The sequence below is a fragment of the Mobula birostris genome, chromosome 19 (genome assembly GCF_030028105.1).
Source record: "Mobula birostris isolate sMobBir1 chromosome 19, sMobBir1.hap1, whole genome shotgun sequence".
Taxonomy (NCBI): Eukaryota; Metazoa; Chordata; class Chondrichthyes; order Myliobatiformes; family Myliobatidae; genus Mobula; species Mobula birostris.
Window position 1 is genome coordinate 41,536,540 of NC_092388.1, and position 19,323 is coordinate 41,555,862.

Sequence of the window (19,323 nt, forward strand, 5' to 3'; positions counted from 1 at the left end):
TTCATGAAGCAGCTCATCAGCCTTCGTTAGTTTTTAAAGTTGTTTTGTATGTATTAAATGAACTCAGTGTGGAAGATCTTTACTAAAATTTCTAGCTTTTGAAAATTCTTTTAGTGTATGCCCATATGACTGGGGCTTCACTTGAAACAGTGTTACTTTTGAACTATTTAGACTGTCTTCCAGATTTCAAATGGGTGCTTTTTGAATATTCAAGTGCAATTTTTGCTGCAAAAGGAAACAATAAGAATATTTGCTAATAGCAAGTAAAATGAACTTCTGTTTTTTACACTATCTGAATGAACTAGGAGGTGAGTATTTTTGGCACGCTTTCCAATATTCTACATTGATGGTCCACTATATCATTAATGCTGATTGTAGAGTATTAAAATGAACAGATGAAAATGAGGAAATTGAATCTACATTAACTTGTTGTCATGGCATCCTCTGGAATTATTTTCAGCTGGCAGAGAATGTTACTGGAATTTTTCCCTGCTGCACTCTTTAATTTATCTAATAATGAAGTCACTTCTTCCCATCTTAAGACTAAAACAAATTGAAAACTTTGAAACAGCCTAATGCTTGCCACGTGGAATAGGGAAGGGTGGAAGTAAGGCACAATGAGCTAAATGAATTCATGGATTTAAAGCTTCCTATCGTTAGGATTAGACATAGGGAGGGAAAAAGCAAATAAAGCATAAAACAGAAAAGCTGGAAGCACTGGGCAGATCAAATCACATCTGTGGAGAGAGGTCGAATGAAAGGTTAACTGTTTCTCTTTCTGCAGGTGCAGACTGCCCATCTCAGTTTTTCAGAACTTTACATTTTTATCTAGGTAATATTCTGTTAAGCCTTATCTGCACATTCTCCTAAGCACTCATTTCCTTCCTGTAGTGCAGTTGCAGTATCTGGAAATGCATACAATACTCCAGCAATGGCCTCACCAATGTCTCATCAAGTTGTACCAAGACATTTATATTCTTGTATTCTATAATTCATGAAAGCAATCATGTTTTCTTCATCACATCACCTACCTGAGGTGATGTGGAATCTATGCACCAAAAGTCCTCCATTCTTCAATACTTTACCCATATCAGACTTCCCAAAACACATAAGCTGACACTTATTTGATTAAATTCCATCAATCACAACTCTGCCTAATTTACCAGCTGAACAATATTGCTCTGTGACCTAATACTTTCCTCCTCACTATCAATAACATTATTAAATTTGGCATCAATTGCAGACTTACTATTGATATTTCCTATACTCATATTCAAATTATTAATGCATATTTCTAACAACAAGCATCCTAGCACTGATCCCTGCATTACACCACTAGTTGCAGGCTTCCAATCACAAAAGCAACCCTCCATAAAACCTTAGGTTTCTATTAGTAATTCAACTTTGGATCCAAGTTATTAATTTGCCAAAGATACCTTGGGGCATATCCTTTACCAGCCTTTCATGTGGGACCTTGTCAAAGACCTTCCTGAAATAAATGCATCAACCACATTGTTCTCATCAATAATTTCTGTTACTTCTTCAAAAAGCTTAATCAAACAGTCAAATAGAATCTCCCACCAATAAAGCCATACTCACTCTCCCTAATCAACCATTGTCTTTAACTTCCCTATGATAGGCATTGGATTTATTGGCCTCTAATTATCTGGCTTATCCCTACTGCTCTTGTTGAACAAAGGTAGCTAGCTCTCACCAATTAATAATATTTCTTCTTTCCTTTTTAGCCACAGTTATCTTATCTGTGTCATCATCAAATCTATTTGCAAGATGGTACCAAATCATGGCATCTTGTTGCAAGCTGCTCTCTGCAGATCCACTCATTACTTCTATTACAAGCATTCTACACTTTTAAATCTAAATTCTATGTTTTCAAGCTGTTATCAACATCCTGGGGGTTACCACTGACAGGAAACTGAACTGGTCTAGCCATATAAACACCATGGCTGTCAAAGCAGGTCAAAGGCTAGGAATCCTGTGGCGTGTAACTCACCTCCTGACTCCCCAAGGCCTGTCCACCATCTACAAGACTCAGGTCAGGAGTGTAATGGAATACTCGCCACTCGCCTGGATGGGAGAAGCTCCATCAACACTCAAGAAGCTTGACACCATCCAGTACAAGGCAGCCCACTTGATTGGTACCCTTTCCACAAGCATTCAATCCCTCCACCATCGGCAAACAGTTGCAGCAGTGTGTACTATCTACAAGATGCACTACAACAACACACCAAAGTTCCTAAGGCAGCACCTTCCAGACCCACGACCACTACCATCTAGAAAGATGAGAACAGCAGATACCTGGGAACACCACGACTTGGAAAGCCCTCTCCAAGTCTCTCACCATCCTTACTTGGAAACATAGTGCCGTTCTTTCAATGTCGCTGGGTCAAAATCATGGAATTCCCTCCCCAACAGCACCATGGATGTACTGTACCTACACCTCAGAGACTACAGCCGTTCAAGAAGGCAGCTCATCACCACCTTCTCAAGGGCAACTAGGGATGGGCAATAAATGCTGGCTTAGCTGGTGGTGCCCACATCCCATAAATGAATAAATAAAAAAAATAAAAAAACTGTAACACTATACTCTGCATTCTGTTTACCTTGTACTGCCTTTATGAACAGTTATAATGAATTGATTTGTACAAAAAAGATTTTCACTGTTTATGTGACAGTAATAAACTAACTTACTAATTAATATCCTACTCTGCCATCTAGCTCTATATCACCTACGAAGTTAGATACATTGATCTAATTCATTGACATAGGCAGTGAACTGGTGGATCCTCAGCATCCATCCTTGTTGAACTCCAGTTGTTACACTTTACAATTTGATAATGACTCATTAATCCCAACTTCTTTTTGTCCACTAAACAATTCTCACTTCATACCTGTATTTCATCCCCATTGTCATGTGCTTAATATTATTTAAGCAGCTCATATGTGACATCTTACTGAAAGCCTCTGAAAATCAAAACATGGAACAACTTAATTTGTCCCAAACCTTTCAGCTAGTTACTATCTCGTAGCTCCATGAGATATGTCAAATAAAATTTCCCTTTCATAAATCCTTGCTGAGTCTACAATCCTATTGATATGTTCTTTGCATCTTGTTACCATTTCATTAATAATAGACTCCAGCAATTTTCTGGCTAGCTGGTCTGTAAGGCATCCTCCAGAACCTTTATAATCACAAGAATTTTTGCAGATGCCAGAAATCTTGAGCGACACATACTCAATCCTGGAGGACCTCAGCAATCCAAGCATCATCTAGGGAGGGGAAGAAGCAGTTGATGTCTTGGCTCAAGATCTGATGAGCGATCTCAGCGCAAAGGGTGACTGTTTATTCCCTTCCATTGATGCTGCCTGACTTGCTGAGTTCCTCCAGCATTTTGTGAGCATTGCTCCGATTCTTTTAACTTTGTTATCAAATGGTATTTTACAAGTATACACACGGACATTTATTCTATGGAGAGTTAATAGTGCACAGAAATAAGTTATAGTTTTACCGTAAACGCTCCTCATGGTTCAAACTCACTTACTTTCCAGGTTTTTCAGGAAAGCTACTGAAAACGTTTGTGCATATTCTATTTCATTTGCTAGATGATGCAGATGGAGTAGATGTAGACCATGAGGGAAACTGACAAACTTCTCCAGGACTGTAGTGTTGGCTCTTTCTCCAACAACCAACGCAAAGACAGCAAGTCCTTTACATTTGGCATCCTGTGATAATTCCATCAATCTCTTCTCATCAATACTTGCGTCCCCTGAAAGTATTACAAAAATAATCCTGTGAGTTATCTGCTTTGTAGCATTTGAGAAGAAATTCTTCAGGCTCCATTCAATAGTGCTATCAAGGCCAGAGGAGTCCTCCAGTTGATTAAATGAGTCTTGGGTATGACGCTTTTTCAGTGTTTTTGCAGTGTAATCCAAAATCCCAAACTCCAGATGAAATGATTCTTTGCCATACGTTGGAGTGTAACTTGGAGTATTTTGTACAATAGCCACTCTAGGCTGAATGCTAGAAGCCCTCGGTTCTTCAGAACTTATAAACTCATTAAGCATAGAGTTCAGAAAATGCTGAATAGTATCTGAATGTGTAGGTTCCATTGCATCTAAATCATCAAGAACAAAAGCTACTTCCAGGTTTCCTGGAATATTAGGGATGGCTCCAGCTCCTTCACACTGTCTATCTGGATTACACATATCTGGTAAAGAAGAAAAAATATTTAGTGGGAATATTTGAGTATTAGATCCACATTTTAAATTACAGCAAATTATTTATTTACGGTCATTAAAAATGGACTGAAATCAATATTTAAGCAATTATGTATGAAACATATAGTGGAGCATCTCATAATTTTCTGATTTTGAGATGGCAGAAGGGCTAAAAATACATTCTACAAAATATATTGATCAGAGCTACAAATACTGTACTTTGTTACATGTAACCATTAACATGCAAAACTTTAATTCTATGTGTTCTAATAAATTTCTCAAATAACAATGATAGAAAAGTGTAGTCAAAATCAAGACAGCAGACAGCAGGAAGAAAACAGAAGTTTTTTTTTAACAATGATAAATAACATGTTGTGGATGTTAGAATCAGAAGCAAAAGCTGGATAAATAAATGCTTCAGCCAGTCAGATAACATCTTTGGAAAGGAAACCAGCTAATATTATGGATTAACTACCAATGTTCATCTCTAAGGTGTGTATGTGTGCACACACACATATTTTGCTATTAGTGCACAAATGAATTTAAACTGGTCATGAAAGGTTGTCACCCTCTACCTAATTGGATTGTTAGTATATTTCACAATCATACACAATCACATTTCCTTTTCCAGTTTGTGATGCAGATGATGTTGACAATGATGATTTGTCTGCAGATTTTAGAATTGATATATTTATACTGTTTTTATTGAAGAAATTATTCTGTGTGTACATGTTGTTATACCTGGGCAAAAAAATTGCACAGTACAAGATTTTTGCGCATTCGCGTCATTACAAATTAGAGAGAATATTGTCAACAGCACTTCATTGGAACTGGGGTAAGAGTAGAGGAGTTAAAGTTTTCAAAGTAAAACTGGGGGGAAGGAATGCATACATGGAGATGGGTCAAGACAGATCAGCTGATAAAAAGCATGAATGTTTAACATTAAGCCATTTTAAAATGCAAGTAAAAAGGGAAGATTTTTAATACTATTACTGGATTGGTATATAAAGATATTATTTCATCTGTTATAGAGCAAATTATTTTATTATGAATGGTATATATACTTTAATTTTACATTATGGAGGGAAAATGTGTGATAACCTGGGAAGAAGAATTAAATGAATGCAAAGTTTAAGCTGCCAGCAGACATAATGTAAGCCTGTAATACTATAGTTAGGCTATGTAACACAGAAAAATATAAGTAGATTAAGGAATTTATAGCACAAAATGAAGACAAAACATGAGACGGCTAATAGGATACAATGAATTTTTCTTGTGTTTAAAAAGAAGTGTGAAATAAGAAGATCTTAGCACATTACAGACCAGGCTTTGACAAATTTAAAATCATACCAAAGCACAAAGTGCATAAATAGACTTGGCGCAAAAGATCTTGGGACCTTTGCTGTTGCCTTGGCAATACGACTACTGCTTCCTTGGAAATAAACATGTAAAGAAAGTTAATTTAGAAGTGAAGAAACAAATATGTAAGTTTAGTTAAAACCTATTTCACTTAAGTAACAAAACTACAAATCTTGATTTCAATTGTGCTGATACAGGCAAGGTAGAGGCAGCTGAATAAGAAGGGCTATTTGCCTTTCATGCCATCCCAGGTTGCCTTATTCTGCTTATTTGAACAGAGAAGCAGGGTTCCTTTAGCAAGAAAGCAGTAACCTTCATTAAAAGTGAACATCGGATGCAATAATTTAATTGGGAACCAATTTGCAATTACTCGAAAAAGGGAGCAGAGAGTGATTCAGTATTCTAGATTATTTATTGTCATTTCTCACACATGTGTAAAGGAGAACAAAATAATAGTTACTCTGAATCTGATGCAGCAGCAAGGTTAACACAATTAGATAAAAACACAATGTATTTTGAAAAAACACAATAAATATAAATACATAAGATCGCTTATATACATAGATTGATTGTATATCCATACGGTGACTTTAGGCACAGTAGAGTTTGTACATAAGGTGACTTACAGGAAATGATAAAGTAGTGGTGGTGGGGGTTGTGGAGGGGTGGATGTTGACCCGCCTTATTGCTTAGCTAATGTGTTTTTGAGTCTGGTGCTCCTGGAGTGGATGCTATGTAGCCAGGACCACCATCAGGAGCCAAATCCTTGCTCAGAAGCAATCCAGTTTTCTTGTAAGGCAAGAGAGGCAGGTGATCCCTACAAGTTTCATATGAATCTTTGAAGATCCCATGTATCAATCTAGACCTCAGTGATTACTAGATGCATTTTCTCCTTCCCATGCCCTGTCAATGATTCCAAAGTATGGGATTTCTTTTGCAGCAGCAGCAGCAATTCCTGTCAGTGTAGCATGATGGGAATGATTTAGAGGGACTATGCCATGAAAGGTAATCTGCTGGATGCTCAAGAGGACAACAAATGCACCAAGGATATTCTGAGAAATATTCCATGGACCAGGCCCACGTGAAACAATCAGCACTTTAATAAGACTGCCCTAATGGAAACATGCCATGCCGTGTTGTCACAGTCTCAACCATATTATGGGAACAGGATCATTCGGCCAATGATTGTTAACCTTAATTGCCATTGACTTCTATGCAAGGCGGAAGATACAGATGTTCACTTTTGTAAAATGGAGGTCACAGATGTCTTCTGTTTTATGATCACTGAAGTTCCAGCAAAGGAGGACGTCATTAGGCCCATCCCGGCGAGCAGCTCCTATATCCCACTCTTACTCCTTCCCCTGCATGCCATTTCCCCTCAAGGACCCATTCAATTTCCTCTTGAACGAACTACTTTCCCTTCCACAACTCTTATAGGCAGAGAATTCCAGATTATAACTGCACTTGGTGTAGCTTTTCCTCAGTAGCCCCCGGTACTTTTTTGCCCAAATCCTTAAATCTGCATGCCCCAATCTTTGAGAAATTTAATGATAAGAATCCATCAAATTTCTGATGAGCCTTATTTGCTTCAAGAAATGTAATTCCAGTTTCTTCAGACCAGCATTATCATCGAAATTCCTCATCCTAGAACCATTCCAGTAAATCTCTCCTGCGCCCACTTTGGGATCTTCACGTCCTTCCTACAACCTGATGCCAAAACTCAATGCGATATACATGTTTTGAGCTAACTTGTCTTTTCTGCAGGTTCGTCATGGCCCCATTACTTTGGTACACTGCTTTTACTTATGAATTCCAAGATCACATGGCAAATTTTACACTCTTAGCAAATCCTGGTACTTTTAAGGATTTTTGCTGATGCACACTGTACCAGCACACACTTTGGAAATGTCAGCCCACCTTCTCAGTGATACACGACTCTCCTTTGCAGAAGAACAGAATGCAATGCAGATGTGTGGCTCTTCTAACGTTTCAGGGTTCCTGTTCCTGCAGAGTCCTGCACCACGTGAATTTGGAGAACAGAAGGGATTCCACTCCTGAGGTGAAAGGGTTGTCCCATCAAACGAAACAAGATAGTTTGGGTCTGTATTAGAAATAGAATGCAGACTGGTACAACACAGGAACAGGCCCATTGGCTCACAATATCTGTGTTCACCATGATGCCAAAGTAAGCTAATCACATTTGTCTGCACATGATCCATATTCCTCAATTCTTTGGAGTTTTGGCAGTATGAGGGTGACCCTATTCAAACACATCAGATCCTAAGGGGATTTGACAGGTTGACATTGAAGTGTTTTAACTCGTGAGAGAGTCAGGAACAATGGAGTATAGGTACAAAACAAAGGCTAAGGTTTATGCACAGGCATATAGTTTTAGTTTAATTTGGCATTATGGTTATCACAGACACTAGGCTGAAGGGTCTGTTCCTGTTACAGACTATGTTTCAGTTATTTAAAACTGATATGTGCGGGAATTTCTTTTCTCAAAGGCTCGTGAATCTCTGAGATGTTCTCCACCAGAGCGTGGTAGGGGCCAGTTTGTTAGATACCTTTAATGTGGCGATAGATAAATATTTGAAAGATCAAGAAAGTGAGGATTATTGGCACAGAAGAAGAGTCCAGCCCAGCATAGTTCAGCCATGGTCTTTGTGCATGACAGAGCAGGCTTCAGAAGCCTAGTGACGTATTCCTGCTCCTGTGTTCTTGTATATGCCTTTGCCCTATCCCCAACTCTAGCCATGGTCTTGTCAGGCAGTTTAATTACATTGTTCCCTTCCTTTGGCTGGAGTCAGGCTATGCAGCCACACTGCCCCCAGCTGGTTTGCTGCTGCTGACACAGATTAAGCAAAATCTTGTCATCTGAAAGAGAAGCAGCCAAGGGACTATCACGCAAACAACAGGACTTTTGCAGATGCTGGAAATTCAAGCAGCACACATCAAAGTTGCTGGTGAACGCAGCAGGCCAGGCAGCATCTCTAGGAAGAGGTACAGTCGACATTTCAGGCCGAGACCCTTCGTTAGGACTAACTGAAGGAAGAGTTAGTAAGAGAGTTGAAAGTGGGAGGGGGAGGGGGAGATCCAAAATGATAGGAGAAACGCCATCCCCTTCTCGCAATTCCTCCGTCTCTGCCGCATCTGCTCTCAGGATGAGGCTTTTCATTCTAGGACGAGGGAGATGTCTTCATTTTTTAAAGAAAGGGGCTTCCCTTCCTCCACTATCAACTCTGCTCTTAAACGCATCTCCCCCATTTCACGTACATCTGCTCTCACTCCATCCTCCGGCCACCCCACTAGGAATAGGGTTCCCCTGGTCCTCACCTACCACTCCACCAGCCTCCGGGTCCAACATATTATTCTCCGTAACTTCCGCCACCTCCAACGGGATCCCACCACTAAGCACATCTTTCCCTCCCCCCTTCTCTCTGCATTCCGCAGGGATCGCTCCCTACACAACTCCCTTGTCCATTCGTCCCCCCCATCCCTCCCCACTGATCTCCCTCCTGGCACTTATCCGTGTAAGCAGAACAAGTGCTACACATGCCCTTACACTTCCTCCCTTACCACCATTCAGGGCCCCAAACAGTCCTTCCAGGTGAGGCAACACTTCACCTGTGAGTCGACGGGGGTGATATACTGCGTCCGGTGCTCCCGATGTGGCCTTTTATATATTGGCGAGACCCGACGCAGACTGGGAGACCGCTTTGCTGAACATCTACGCTCTGTCCGCCAGAGAAAGCAGGATCTCCCAGTGGCCACACATTTTAATTCACATCCCATTCCCATTCTGACATATCTGTCCACGGCCTCCTCCACTGTAAAGATGAAGCCACACTCAGGTTGGAGGAACAACACCTTATATTCCGTCTGGGTAGCCTCCAACCTGATGGCATGAACATCGACTTCTCTAACTTCCGCTAGGCCCCACCTCCCCCTCGTACCCCATCTGTTACTTATTTTTATGCACACATTCTTTCTCTCACTCTCCTTTTTCTCCCTCTGTCCCTCTGAATATACCTCTTGCCCATCCTCTGGGTCCCCCCCCCTCCCTCCTTGTCTTTCTTCCCAGACCTCCTGTCCCATGATCCTCTCATACCCCTTTTGCCAATCACCTGTCCAGCTCTTGGCTCCATCCCCCCACCCCCCCCCCCCATCTTCTCCTATCATTTTGGATCTCCCCCTCCCCCTCCAACTTTCAAATCCCTTACTCACTCTTCCTTCAGTTAGTCCTGATGAAGGGTCTCGGCCTGAAATGTCGACTGTACCTCTTCCTAGAGATGCTGCCTGGCCTGCTGCGTTCACCAGCAACTTTGATGTGTGTTGCTTGAATTTCCAGCATCTGCAGAATTCCTGTTGTTTGTGTTTAAATTCACTACTGCGAAGCCTCTTCCAGTGATGCCTACACTGAAGAAGTTTAGATCCTCTCTTCGACGGGAGTTCAGTGAAACCATCTCTCACTGCTCCCCATCTGTAATTTCTTCGGCTCTTCAACTTTTCGACCACACTTTGACTCAGACTCGCTATCACAGCCATATGTCCTTTCTTGGAACGTGCCTCCGTCGCCAACTTACTCCAGTTGGCTTTAGGATTCGTTTCCAAGCCTCTCAATTTGGACCTTCTGAGGATCCCAGGTACTCACATTTCATTGACTCTGCCTCTCGCCGCTTCTCCCGTCAAGCTCTGAAGGCGACTCTCTCCGCCATGAGGAGGTACTTGGTGTCCCTATCCCAGACCCTTCCACACCTTCGAGACACTTTCTTCGCCGTCTGTAATGGTCCTACCCGTTATTTCATCCTCCGTCGGATTCACGCCTGCAATCGCCGTTTTTTTGACTTTGTCATGTTAGGCAAAGATCGCAAGATCCTACATCTACGGACTCCAGAGCCTGCTGGCCCTGTAACTAGCAGGCATGAACTTCAGATTGCGGCCGCTGCCACTGATCTCGGCGGCTCCAACACCTCAGGGCATATTCAAAACCCGGACTCCAGCAACGACCATGGAGACATTCACAGCGATTGCGCAACCACCAACTGCGACTCCAGCCTTGAACTCCAAGCCGGGTCTTCAAGTGCTGCTGTTGTGACTCCCGTCTCCCCTTCCCCCACCACCACTCCGCAGCCCCGTCTCCTTCAGATCCCATCGTCAGCTCCTGGGCCCTCGGAGGCTCCATCTTCCTCTCACCCCAACCCTCCCCTCTCCATTGACACCCCCAGCCTCCCACCTCCCCGCTCTGATCCCAGCTTTCATCCGTGCCGGGTCTTTACCATCCCCTCCGACCTTCAACTGTCGGAGGCAGAACACTCTGTCCTCAGTAAGGGCCTCACCTTTGTTCCCCTTCGCCCACACCTCAGCAAGTTCCGTGTTCGCCACGATGTGGAACTTTTCTTCCGCCATCTCCGTCTCCGAGCCTACTTCTTCGGCAAGGACCCTTCCACCCCCACCGATGACCCCTTCTCCCGTCTTCAACCCTCCTCTTCTTCATGGACACCCCGCTCTGGTCTTCTGCCTGCTCTGGATCTCTTTATCGCTAATTGCCGACGGGACATCAACCGTCTCGACTTCACCGCACCTTGTCCCCATTCCAACCTCATTCCTTCGGAACGCTCTGCTCTCCACTCCCTCCGCACTAATCCTAACCTTATTATTAAACCCGCCGATAAGGGGGGTGCTGTTGTAGTCTGGCATACTGACCTCTACCTTGCCGAGGCACAGCGACAACTCGTGGATACCTCCTCTTATTTACCCCTCGATCGTGACCCCACTAAGGAGCACCAGGCCATTGCCTCCCACACCATCACCGACTTTATCCGCTCAGGGGATCTCCCATCCACTGCTACCAACCTTATAGTTCCCACACCCCGCACTTCCCGTTTCTACCCCCTACCCAAGATCCACAAACCTGCCTGTCCTGGCCGACCTATTGTCTCAGCTTGCTCCTGCCCCACCGAACTCATTTCTGCATACCTTGACACTGTTTTATCACCCCTCGTTCAATCCCTTCCGACCTATGTTCGTGACACTTCTCACGCTCTTAAACTTTTCGATGATTTTAAGTTCCCTGGCCCTCACCGCTTTATTTTCACCATGGATGTCCAGTCCTTATATACTACCATCCCCCATCAGGAAGGTCTCAAAGCTCCACGCTTCTTTTTGGATTCCAGACCTAATCAGTTCCCCTCTACCACCACTCTGCTCCGTCTAGCGGAATTAGTCCTTACTCTTAATAATTTCTCCTTTGGCTCCTCCCACTTCCTCCAAACTAAAGGTGTAGCTATGGGCACCCGTATGGGTCCTAGCTATGCCTGCCTTTTTGTTGGGTTTGTGGAACAATCTATGTTCTGTGCCTATTCTGGTATCTGTCCCCCACTTTTCCTTCGCTACATCGACGACTGCATTGGCGCTGCTTCCTGCACACATGCAGAACTCGTTGACTTTATTAACTTTGCCTCCAACTTTCACCCTGCCCTCAAGTTTACCTGGTCCATTTCCGACACCTCCCTCCCCTTTCTAGATCTTTCTGTCTCTGTCTCTGGAGACAGCTTATCCACTGATGTCTACTATAAACCTACTGACTCTCACAGCTATCTGGACTATTCCTCTTCTCACCCTGTCTCTTGCAAAAACGCCATCCCCTTCTCGCAATTTCTCCGTCTCTGCCGCATCTGCTCTCAGGATGAGGCTTTTCATTCTAGGACGAGGGAGATGTCTTCATTTTTTAAAGAAAGGGGCTTCCCTTCCTCCACTATCAACTCTGCTCTTAAACGCATCTCCCCCATTTCACGTGCATCTGCTCTCACTCCATCCTCCGGCCACCCCACTAGGAATAGGGTTCCCCTGGTCCTCACCTACCACCCCACCAGCCTCCGGGTCCAACATATTATTCTCCGTAACTTCCGCCACCTCCAACGGGATCCCACCACTAAGCACATCTTTCCCTCCCCCCTTCTCTCTGCATTCCGCAGGGATCGCTCCCTACACAACTCCCTTGTCCATTCGTCCCCCCCATCCCTCCCCACTGATCTCCCTCCTGGCACTTATCCGTGTAAGCAGAACAAGTGCTACACATGCCCTTACACTTCCTCCCTTACCACCATTCAGGGCCCCAAACAGTCCTTCCAGGTGAGGCAACACTTCACCTGTGAGTCGACGGGGGTGATATACTGCGTCCGGTGCTCCCGACGTGGCCTTTTATATATTGGCGAGACCCGACGCAGACTGAGAGACCGCTTTGCTGAACATCTACGCTCTGTCCGCCAGAGAAAGCAGGATCTCCCAGTGGCCACACATTTTAATTCCACATCCCATTCCCATTCTGACATGTCTATCCACGGCCTCCTCTACTGTAAAGATGAAGCCACACTCAGGTTGGAGGAACAACACCTTATATTCCGTCTGGGTGGCCTCCAACCTGATGGCATGAACATCGACTTCTCTAACTTCCGCTAGGCCCCACCTCCCCCTCATACCCCATCTGTTACTTATTTTTATGCACACATTCTTTCTCTCACTCTCCTTTTTCTCCCTCTGTCCCTCTGAATATACCTCTTGCTCATCCTCTGGGTCCCCTCCCCCCCATCTTTCTTCCCGGACCTCCTGTCCCATGATCCTCACGTATCCCTTTTGCCAATCACCTGTCCAGCTCTTGGCTCCATCCCTCCCCCTCCTGTGTTCTCCTATCATTTTGGATCTCCCTCTCCCCCTCCAACTTTCAAATCCCTTACTCACTCTTCCTTCAGTTAGTCCTGACGAAGGGTCTCGGCCTGAAACGTCGACTGTACCTCTTCCTAGAGATGCTGCCTGGCCTGCTGCGTTCACCAGCAACTTTGATGTGTGTTGCTTGAATTTCCAGCATCTGCAGAATTCCTGTTGTTTATGATAGGAGAAGACTGTCTTCTCCTATCATTTCGGATCTCCCCCTCCCACTTTCAAATCTCTTACTAGCTCTTCCTTCAGTTAGTCCTGACGAAGGGTCTTGGCACAAAACGTCGACCGTACCTCTTCCTAGAGATGCTGCCTGGTGGGCTGCGTTCGCCAGCAACTTTGATGTATGTTGCTTGAAGGGAATATCATGCTGTGTCTGGGTGAACTCAAGTGTCGCTGTTGAATAGCTGACACTGACTGAGTTTTCTAAGCATGGGAAATTATATTGGGACATAAAGATATTAAGACCAAGTCCAAATCACAGAATTAAAATTAGAATTACACTTAGAATGATAGGAGACTGTGCTGTGAAACTAGTGATACACTAAAGCACAACTGACTTGTTAAAACTGAACTATTTATACTGAGGTGCTGTTAATGGAGTTCTGGTATTTTATGAGCAGAGTGATGGCCATGGCTATAGAGCTAAAGTTAATATTTCCTTCTGATGCAAGATCAGTTTCTTTAATTATATAAAGGAAACCCTGTGTCTATATGCAAGTCATACTAGAAGAGCTTGGGGGTACTAAGGTGGATTATTCAGCACAAGTCAGCCAAAGTCATTTTTGTTTGATAAAGTAGTTAAATGATTTCGGGGTTCAGGGGCTATAAAGCATGAGAAAAACAAAACAACCAAATTTTATTTTGGTGCCAGATCTCTGCTGTTAATGTGCTTCAGAACACATGAGCTTTACAGGTAACTTTACTTACTCCCTGTTACGCTGCTGCTGTTTAGGGCAGTAATGACGGTCTTCCATCTCTGGCAGTGTTCGCTTTTTTGATCATGTCAGTGGCGTGGTTTTCACTACTGACAGTTAAGCAAGTTCCGGGTGGAGACTCAGGAATACCACTGCACTCAGATCTAGAAGGATTTTTCGTTGCTGTTTCCATAACAGTTTTGATCGACCAGTCAGGGTTGTTAGCCTGAGCTGAACCCCTGAACCTGGAGGACCAGTGGACCACTCTTATTCTGGCCTCTACCCTTTGACCTGTTTGACAAGGACCAGAGCACATAGCCCTGACTCCAGCCAACATAGCTCTCCGGGTCATTGAGGCACACAAGCCTCCAAACCCTGAGTCAAGGTTGTGATCCTTTACAAGGACAGGTAACATTAGTAAGGCAACAAATGCTGGACACTGAATAGGTCTGGGCTTTTGTAACTGTTATTATACTGTTTGGTACTGATTGATGCAACAACTTCATTGGCAGAACCTGATTGCTGGATTACCTCAAACAGACAAAGTCTACTGGAACAAACAGCAGCTCTTATTTCCTTAATACATGATGTTTCTACAAACATCAGCATTCCATCAGTTCTCCTATTTCACATATAAGGCAACAACCTGATGAATGAGGCTTCAGTCTTTCACTAATTTCTGTACCGGCTTTTATATACAGTGGTGAACTGGAAGAAAGGTTCGAGACTGTTTGAACTGGAATGTTAAACCAACCTTAATCTACTAACACACATATTGTTCACATTTCAAATTCAGGGTGGTTAATACAATTAACAATATTCTTAATATAGCCAGTATCATCCTGGAAGAGCACATCAGTTTAGTTGGAATAGATCAGAAGGCATTCCACAAGATCTCATGCTCCATAACTTTCTTTAATAAACAACAAGAAGAGACCACTTCTTTCCAAGTTCCAGACAAGTAGTTGAGTCCTGACCAAGAATATGAGCTTCCATATATCAACAGCAATTTGCATTTCCGTAGAGGAACTCCACTGGAGTGAAAAAGGCAAAAGTATTAGATATCTAAAATTTGTTTTAGTGTGTGCCTGAGCTATTCCATCCTTTTTCCATTTTCAAACACAAATAGAGCACTATCTCCAATATCCCACTGGATTTACTCTATACAAATCTAATAGTAAAATGGAAATGAATTGTCACCAATTTATTACCATATTTGCTATGTGTGAGGGATGTTCTGCAAGTTTCTAATATTGCCTGCAATTCATACAGGTACTTTATGTGTTCTACACATCTCCTAACTCGGTTTTTCTGGGGGTGTTCCCCATTGATGAAGTAAGTGCCCTGAGGGCACTAAGGGCTGGTTAGATTTTATGCCATCCAACATTTACCTCCACTCTTCACTTGATATACTTCAACCAATTATGTTGGTCAGCTGATGTTATTGGTTACCGTATCTTACATGTGGGAGAACACATCACTGTTCAGAGAGGCCTCTACTCCCTCGCTAAGCCTCCCCTTCAAAGTTCAAAAGACCCAAGTTCAAAGAAGAATATATTATCAGAGTACATACATGTCACCACATACAACCCTGAGATTCCTTTTCTGCGAGCATACTTAGCAAATCTATAGATCAGTAACTATAAACAGGATCAATAGACAACAAACTATGCAAATACAGATATAAATAAATAGTAATCAATAATATGCATCACATAGCAAAATAAAAGAGTCCTTGAAGTGAGACCATCGGTTGTGCAGACACCATAAGTAGAATGAGTGCAGTTCTGCACTCACATTTAAGAGCCCGATGGGTGAAGGGTAGTAACTGTTTTTGAACCTGGTGGTGTGAGTCTTAAGGCTCTTGTACCTTCTACCTGATGACAGCAGCAAGTAAAGAGCATGGCCTGGGTGGTGAGCATCTTTGATGATGGATGCTGCTTTTCTACGGCAACGTTTCGTGTAGACTTGCTGAAAGATTGGGGGAGTTTTACCCGTGATATACTGGGCTAAATCCACTACCTTTCGTAGGATTTTCCACTTAAAGGCATTGGTGTTCCCGTACCAGGCCGTAATGCAGCCAGAAAGTACAATTTCCACCACACCCCTATAGAAGTTTGCCAAGGTTTTCTCCGCAGACTCCTAAGGAAGTAGAGGTACTGTCATGCTTTCTTTGCAAAAAATATTTACATGATGGGTCCAGGACGGGTCCTCTGAGATAGTGACACTCAGGAATTTGAAGTTACTGACCCTCTCCACCTCTGATCCTTCAATGATACTGGCTCATGGATCTCTGGTTTCCCTCTCCTGAGGTCTACTATCAGTTCCTTGGTCTTATTGACATTGTTATTACACCACTCAGCGAAGTTTTCAATCTCCCTCCTCTATGCTGATTTATCACCCCCTTTGATACAGCCCACAACAGTGGTGTCATCAGCAATCTGATGTATAGTGTTGGGGCTGTACTTAGCCACACAGTCATAAGTGTAAAGCAAGTAGGGCAGTGGGCTAAGCACACATCCCTGTGGTGCTCCTGTGCTGATGGGAGGATGATAGTGATAAATGCCCTGTTGTAATCGATAAAGAGCATCCTGATGCATGTATCTTTGCCATCCAGATGTCGCAGAGTTGAGTGAAGAGCCTGCAGTATGAGAAAGTACCTGCTGTAGACCCAATGTTTCAGCAGGCCAATTGAAGCAGATCCAAGTCAACACTCAGGCAGGATCTGATATGCTTCAACACCAACTCCTCAAAACACTTCATCACTATTGATGTAAGTGCCACTGGGCGATAGTCATTTGGACAGGTTACCTTGCTCTTCTTGGGCAATGATACAAATGAAGTCTGCTTGAAGCAGCTGGGTACCACACATTGCTGGAGTGAGAGGCTGAAGATATTTGTAAATACACCAGCCAGTTGGTCAGCGCAGGTCTTCAGTATTTGGCCAGGTACTCCGTTTGGACTGAATGGTTTCCTTGGATTCACTCTTGAATGCAGCCCACGCATCATCTTCAGATACTGAGACCAAAGCATCATCAGGAGACATGGGGGTGAACAACAGTTCCTATTTTTGGTGATCAAAGCAAGCACAGAAGGCATTGAGCTCATCTGGAAGCAAAGCCCCACTGTCCCCTATGTCACAAGATTTAACTTTGGCATTCAATTCCTGCCACAACTCTCGAACATCCCTTATTGATCCCAGTCCAGAATCTCAACTTTGCCCACGAGATGGCTTTCCGGAGATCATACTTGCACTTCTTGTAGCATTCTTGATCTCCAGACTTGAATGCCTCTGATCTGGCTCTCAGCAGATTCTGGATTTCATTGTACTTAGAGTTTTTTTGATAATTCCCCAGCAAACACAATTGCGAATCCATTGTGGTGATATACCTTTCATATCACAGTGGTTTACTTAATAATGCAAAAGTTCTTACACTACATAATGTTAAAAAGAGTAAAAATGTACTTTTCCATAAATGCAACCTCCAATGTGGACAAATATGCATCAGAGTCATGTACTAATATCAATCTTCCCTCAGTCTCAATTAATCCTCAGCATGTCAGAAGCTTTCTGAAACAAATCATGGCATTTAAAATTATTCACATCATGCTGCTTGTAATTGCAGTTAACGTTATGCTCTACAGAGAACGAAAATTGAAAATAATGTATAGAATTAACTCTCACCTTAAAAACTTGTTCTAGATTAGGGACGTTTTTAAAGGAGATGATGACAGGAATGATTTGTGAAGCAGTTAATTCTCTGACAGTCATTTCCAAAGCTCCAGTGTCTTGGGATCCTCCATTTGTGAGAAAAACTGCTATTTTCCTCACAAGCATACCGTCACGAACTCGCTTAAAGGTATTTCTGACAACGTGCTGTATACTGCTGGTGATATTTCGTCTGTTTCTTGATCGCTCATGAGCTAGAGCTTCTATTTTTTTCAGAAGTAACTGCTTTTTCCTAAAATCTGAAAATCGAATGTAAGGCTCTGCTTCATTATGGTACGTAAGGACAGCCACACGGGCCCCTGTTGGACAGTTACTTTCAGTGATAGTGATGTCATTCAGCAAATTAATTACAATTTTCTTCATCCTTTCAAACACAGGAGGAGTGACATCTGCAGATGTGTCCAGAGCGAAGGCCAACTCGGTCGGATAAGCTGGACATGCTCTACTTCCTGAGAGAAAGCAACAAGATTTTGCATTTAAAGAAGGCATTTATTCGAGAAAAGTGGAGGAAATTTATTTTGAAAATTTTTTTAAGAGTTACCTACTTTGTGAACAACAGGCTAGAGGAAAAAAAAGAGGAAGGAAAATTAATACAATGAAACAGACTTTTATTATTAACTCAATCCGCTATGTGTGAATTTTTTCTCATCATTTTTCGAAGCTCTGGGTATCCATTAATTAGTATAGAATAAGGGAAACTTTCTTGAAACAAAGTTTGGTCTATAATGCCTATCATCAAGATATTGTAGGTACTAGCTAGGAATCCAAATGAGAGCACATTTCGGGCACATTTTTGATACTATTCTCATAATATACCATGACCTGCAAAAATATGGCCTGCTAATATTTGTTGGGAATAGACAGATCTTAAGAGAACACTACTTTATTTTCAGGGCTGCCATTTTGCAGCTTAACACTATAGCCTGTGCCTTTTGTTAAACACATGTTCAAGGGTAAAACAGACCTATTCAGATTGGGTAGTTGCTTAGTGTCACTCCTCCAGTCATCCTGTAGGGTACTGCCTCTAGGTTTCCAGGCACTCCAATCTCTCTGTCCTAGGCTTCCTACACTGCTCCAACACAGCGAGCACCAAATTTTCTGACTGGACATGTTACTGCCTTCCCAACTCAAAACCGAATTTCACTATTTCAGATAATCAGCAATTCCGCCCAAATATGTCTTATATTTCAAGCATATACTGCTGGCTTCACCTATCATCTTCCAGCTAGCGTCCTTCCCCTCACCCCACCTTTTTATCCTAGCATCTTCCCCCTTCCTTTTCAGTCCTGAAGAAGGGTCTTGGCTTGAGATGTCAACTGTCTATTCATTTCTATAGATGCTACCTGAACTATCGAGTTCCTCCAG

The 19,323-nt window shown here is 42.9% G+C and overlaps 1 protein-coding gene across 6 annotated transcripts in view; it reads right to left on the reverse strand.

Moving 5' to 3' along the window:
- LOC140212548 (collagen alpha-6(VI) chain-like) overlaps positions 1–19,323 on the reverse strand; it is a 156,572-nt gene that overhangs the window by 19,440 nt on the left and 117,809 nt on the right. For 4 of the 6 annotated variants that reach the window (XM_072283503.1, XM_072283500.1, XM_072283501.1 and 1 more), the window contains exons 32-35: positions 18,504–18,518; positions 17,914–18,407; positions 5,587–5,668; positions 3,561–4,226 (exon numbers count right to left, since the gene is read on the reverse strand). In XM_072283503.1, the coding sequence (XP_072139604.1) occupies positions 3,561–4,226; positions 5,587–5,668; positions 17,914–18,407; positions 18,504–18,518 (1,257 nt within the window). Of the gene's footprint in view, positions 1–3,560; positions 4,227–5,586; positions 5,669–7,512; positions 7,697–17,913; positions 18,408–18,503; positions 18,519–19,323 lie in introns of those variants that run through there. The other 2 variants (XR_011889743.1, XM_072283504.1) reach the window with 2 other exon arrangements.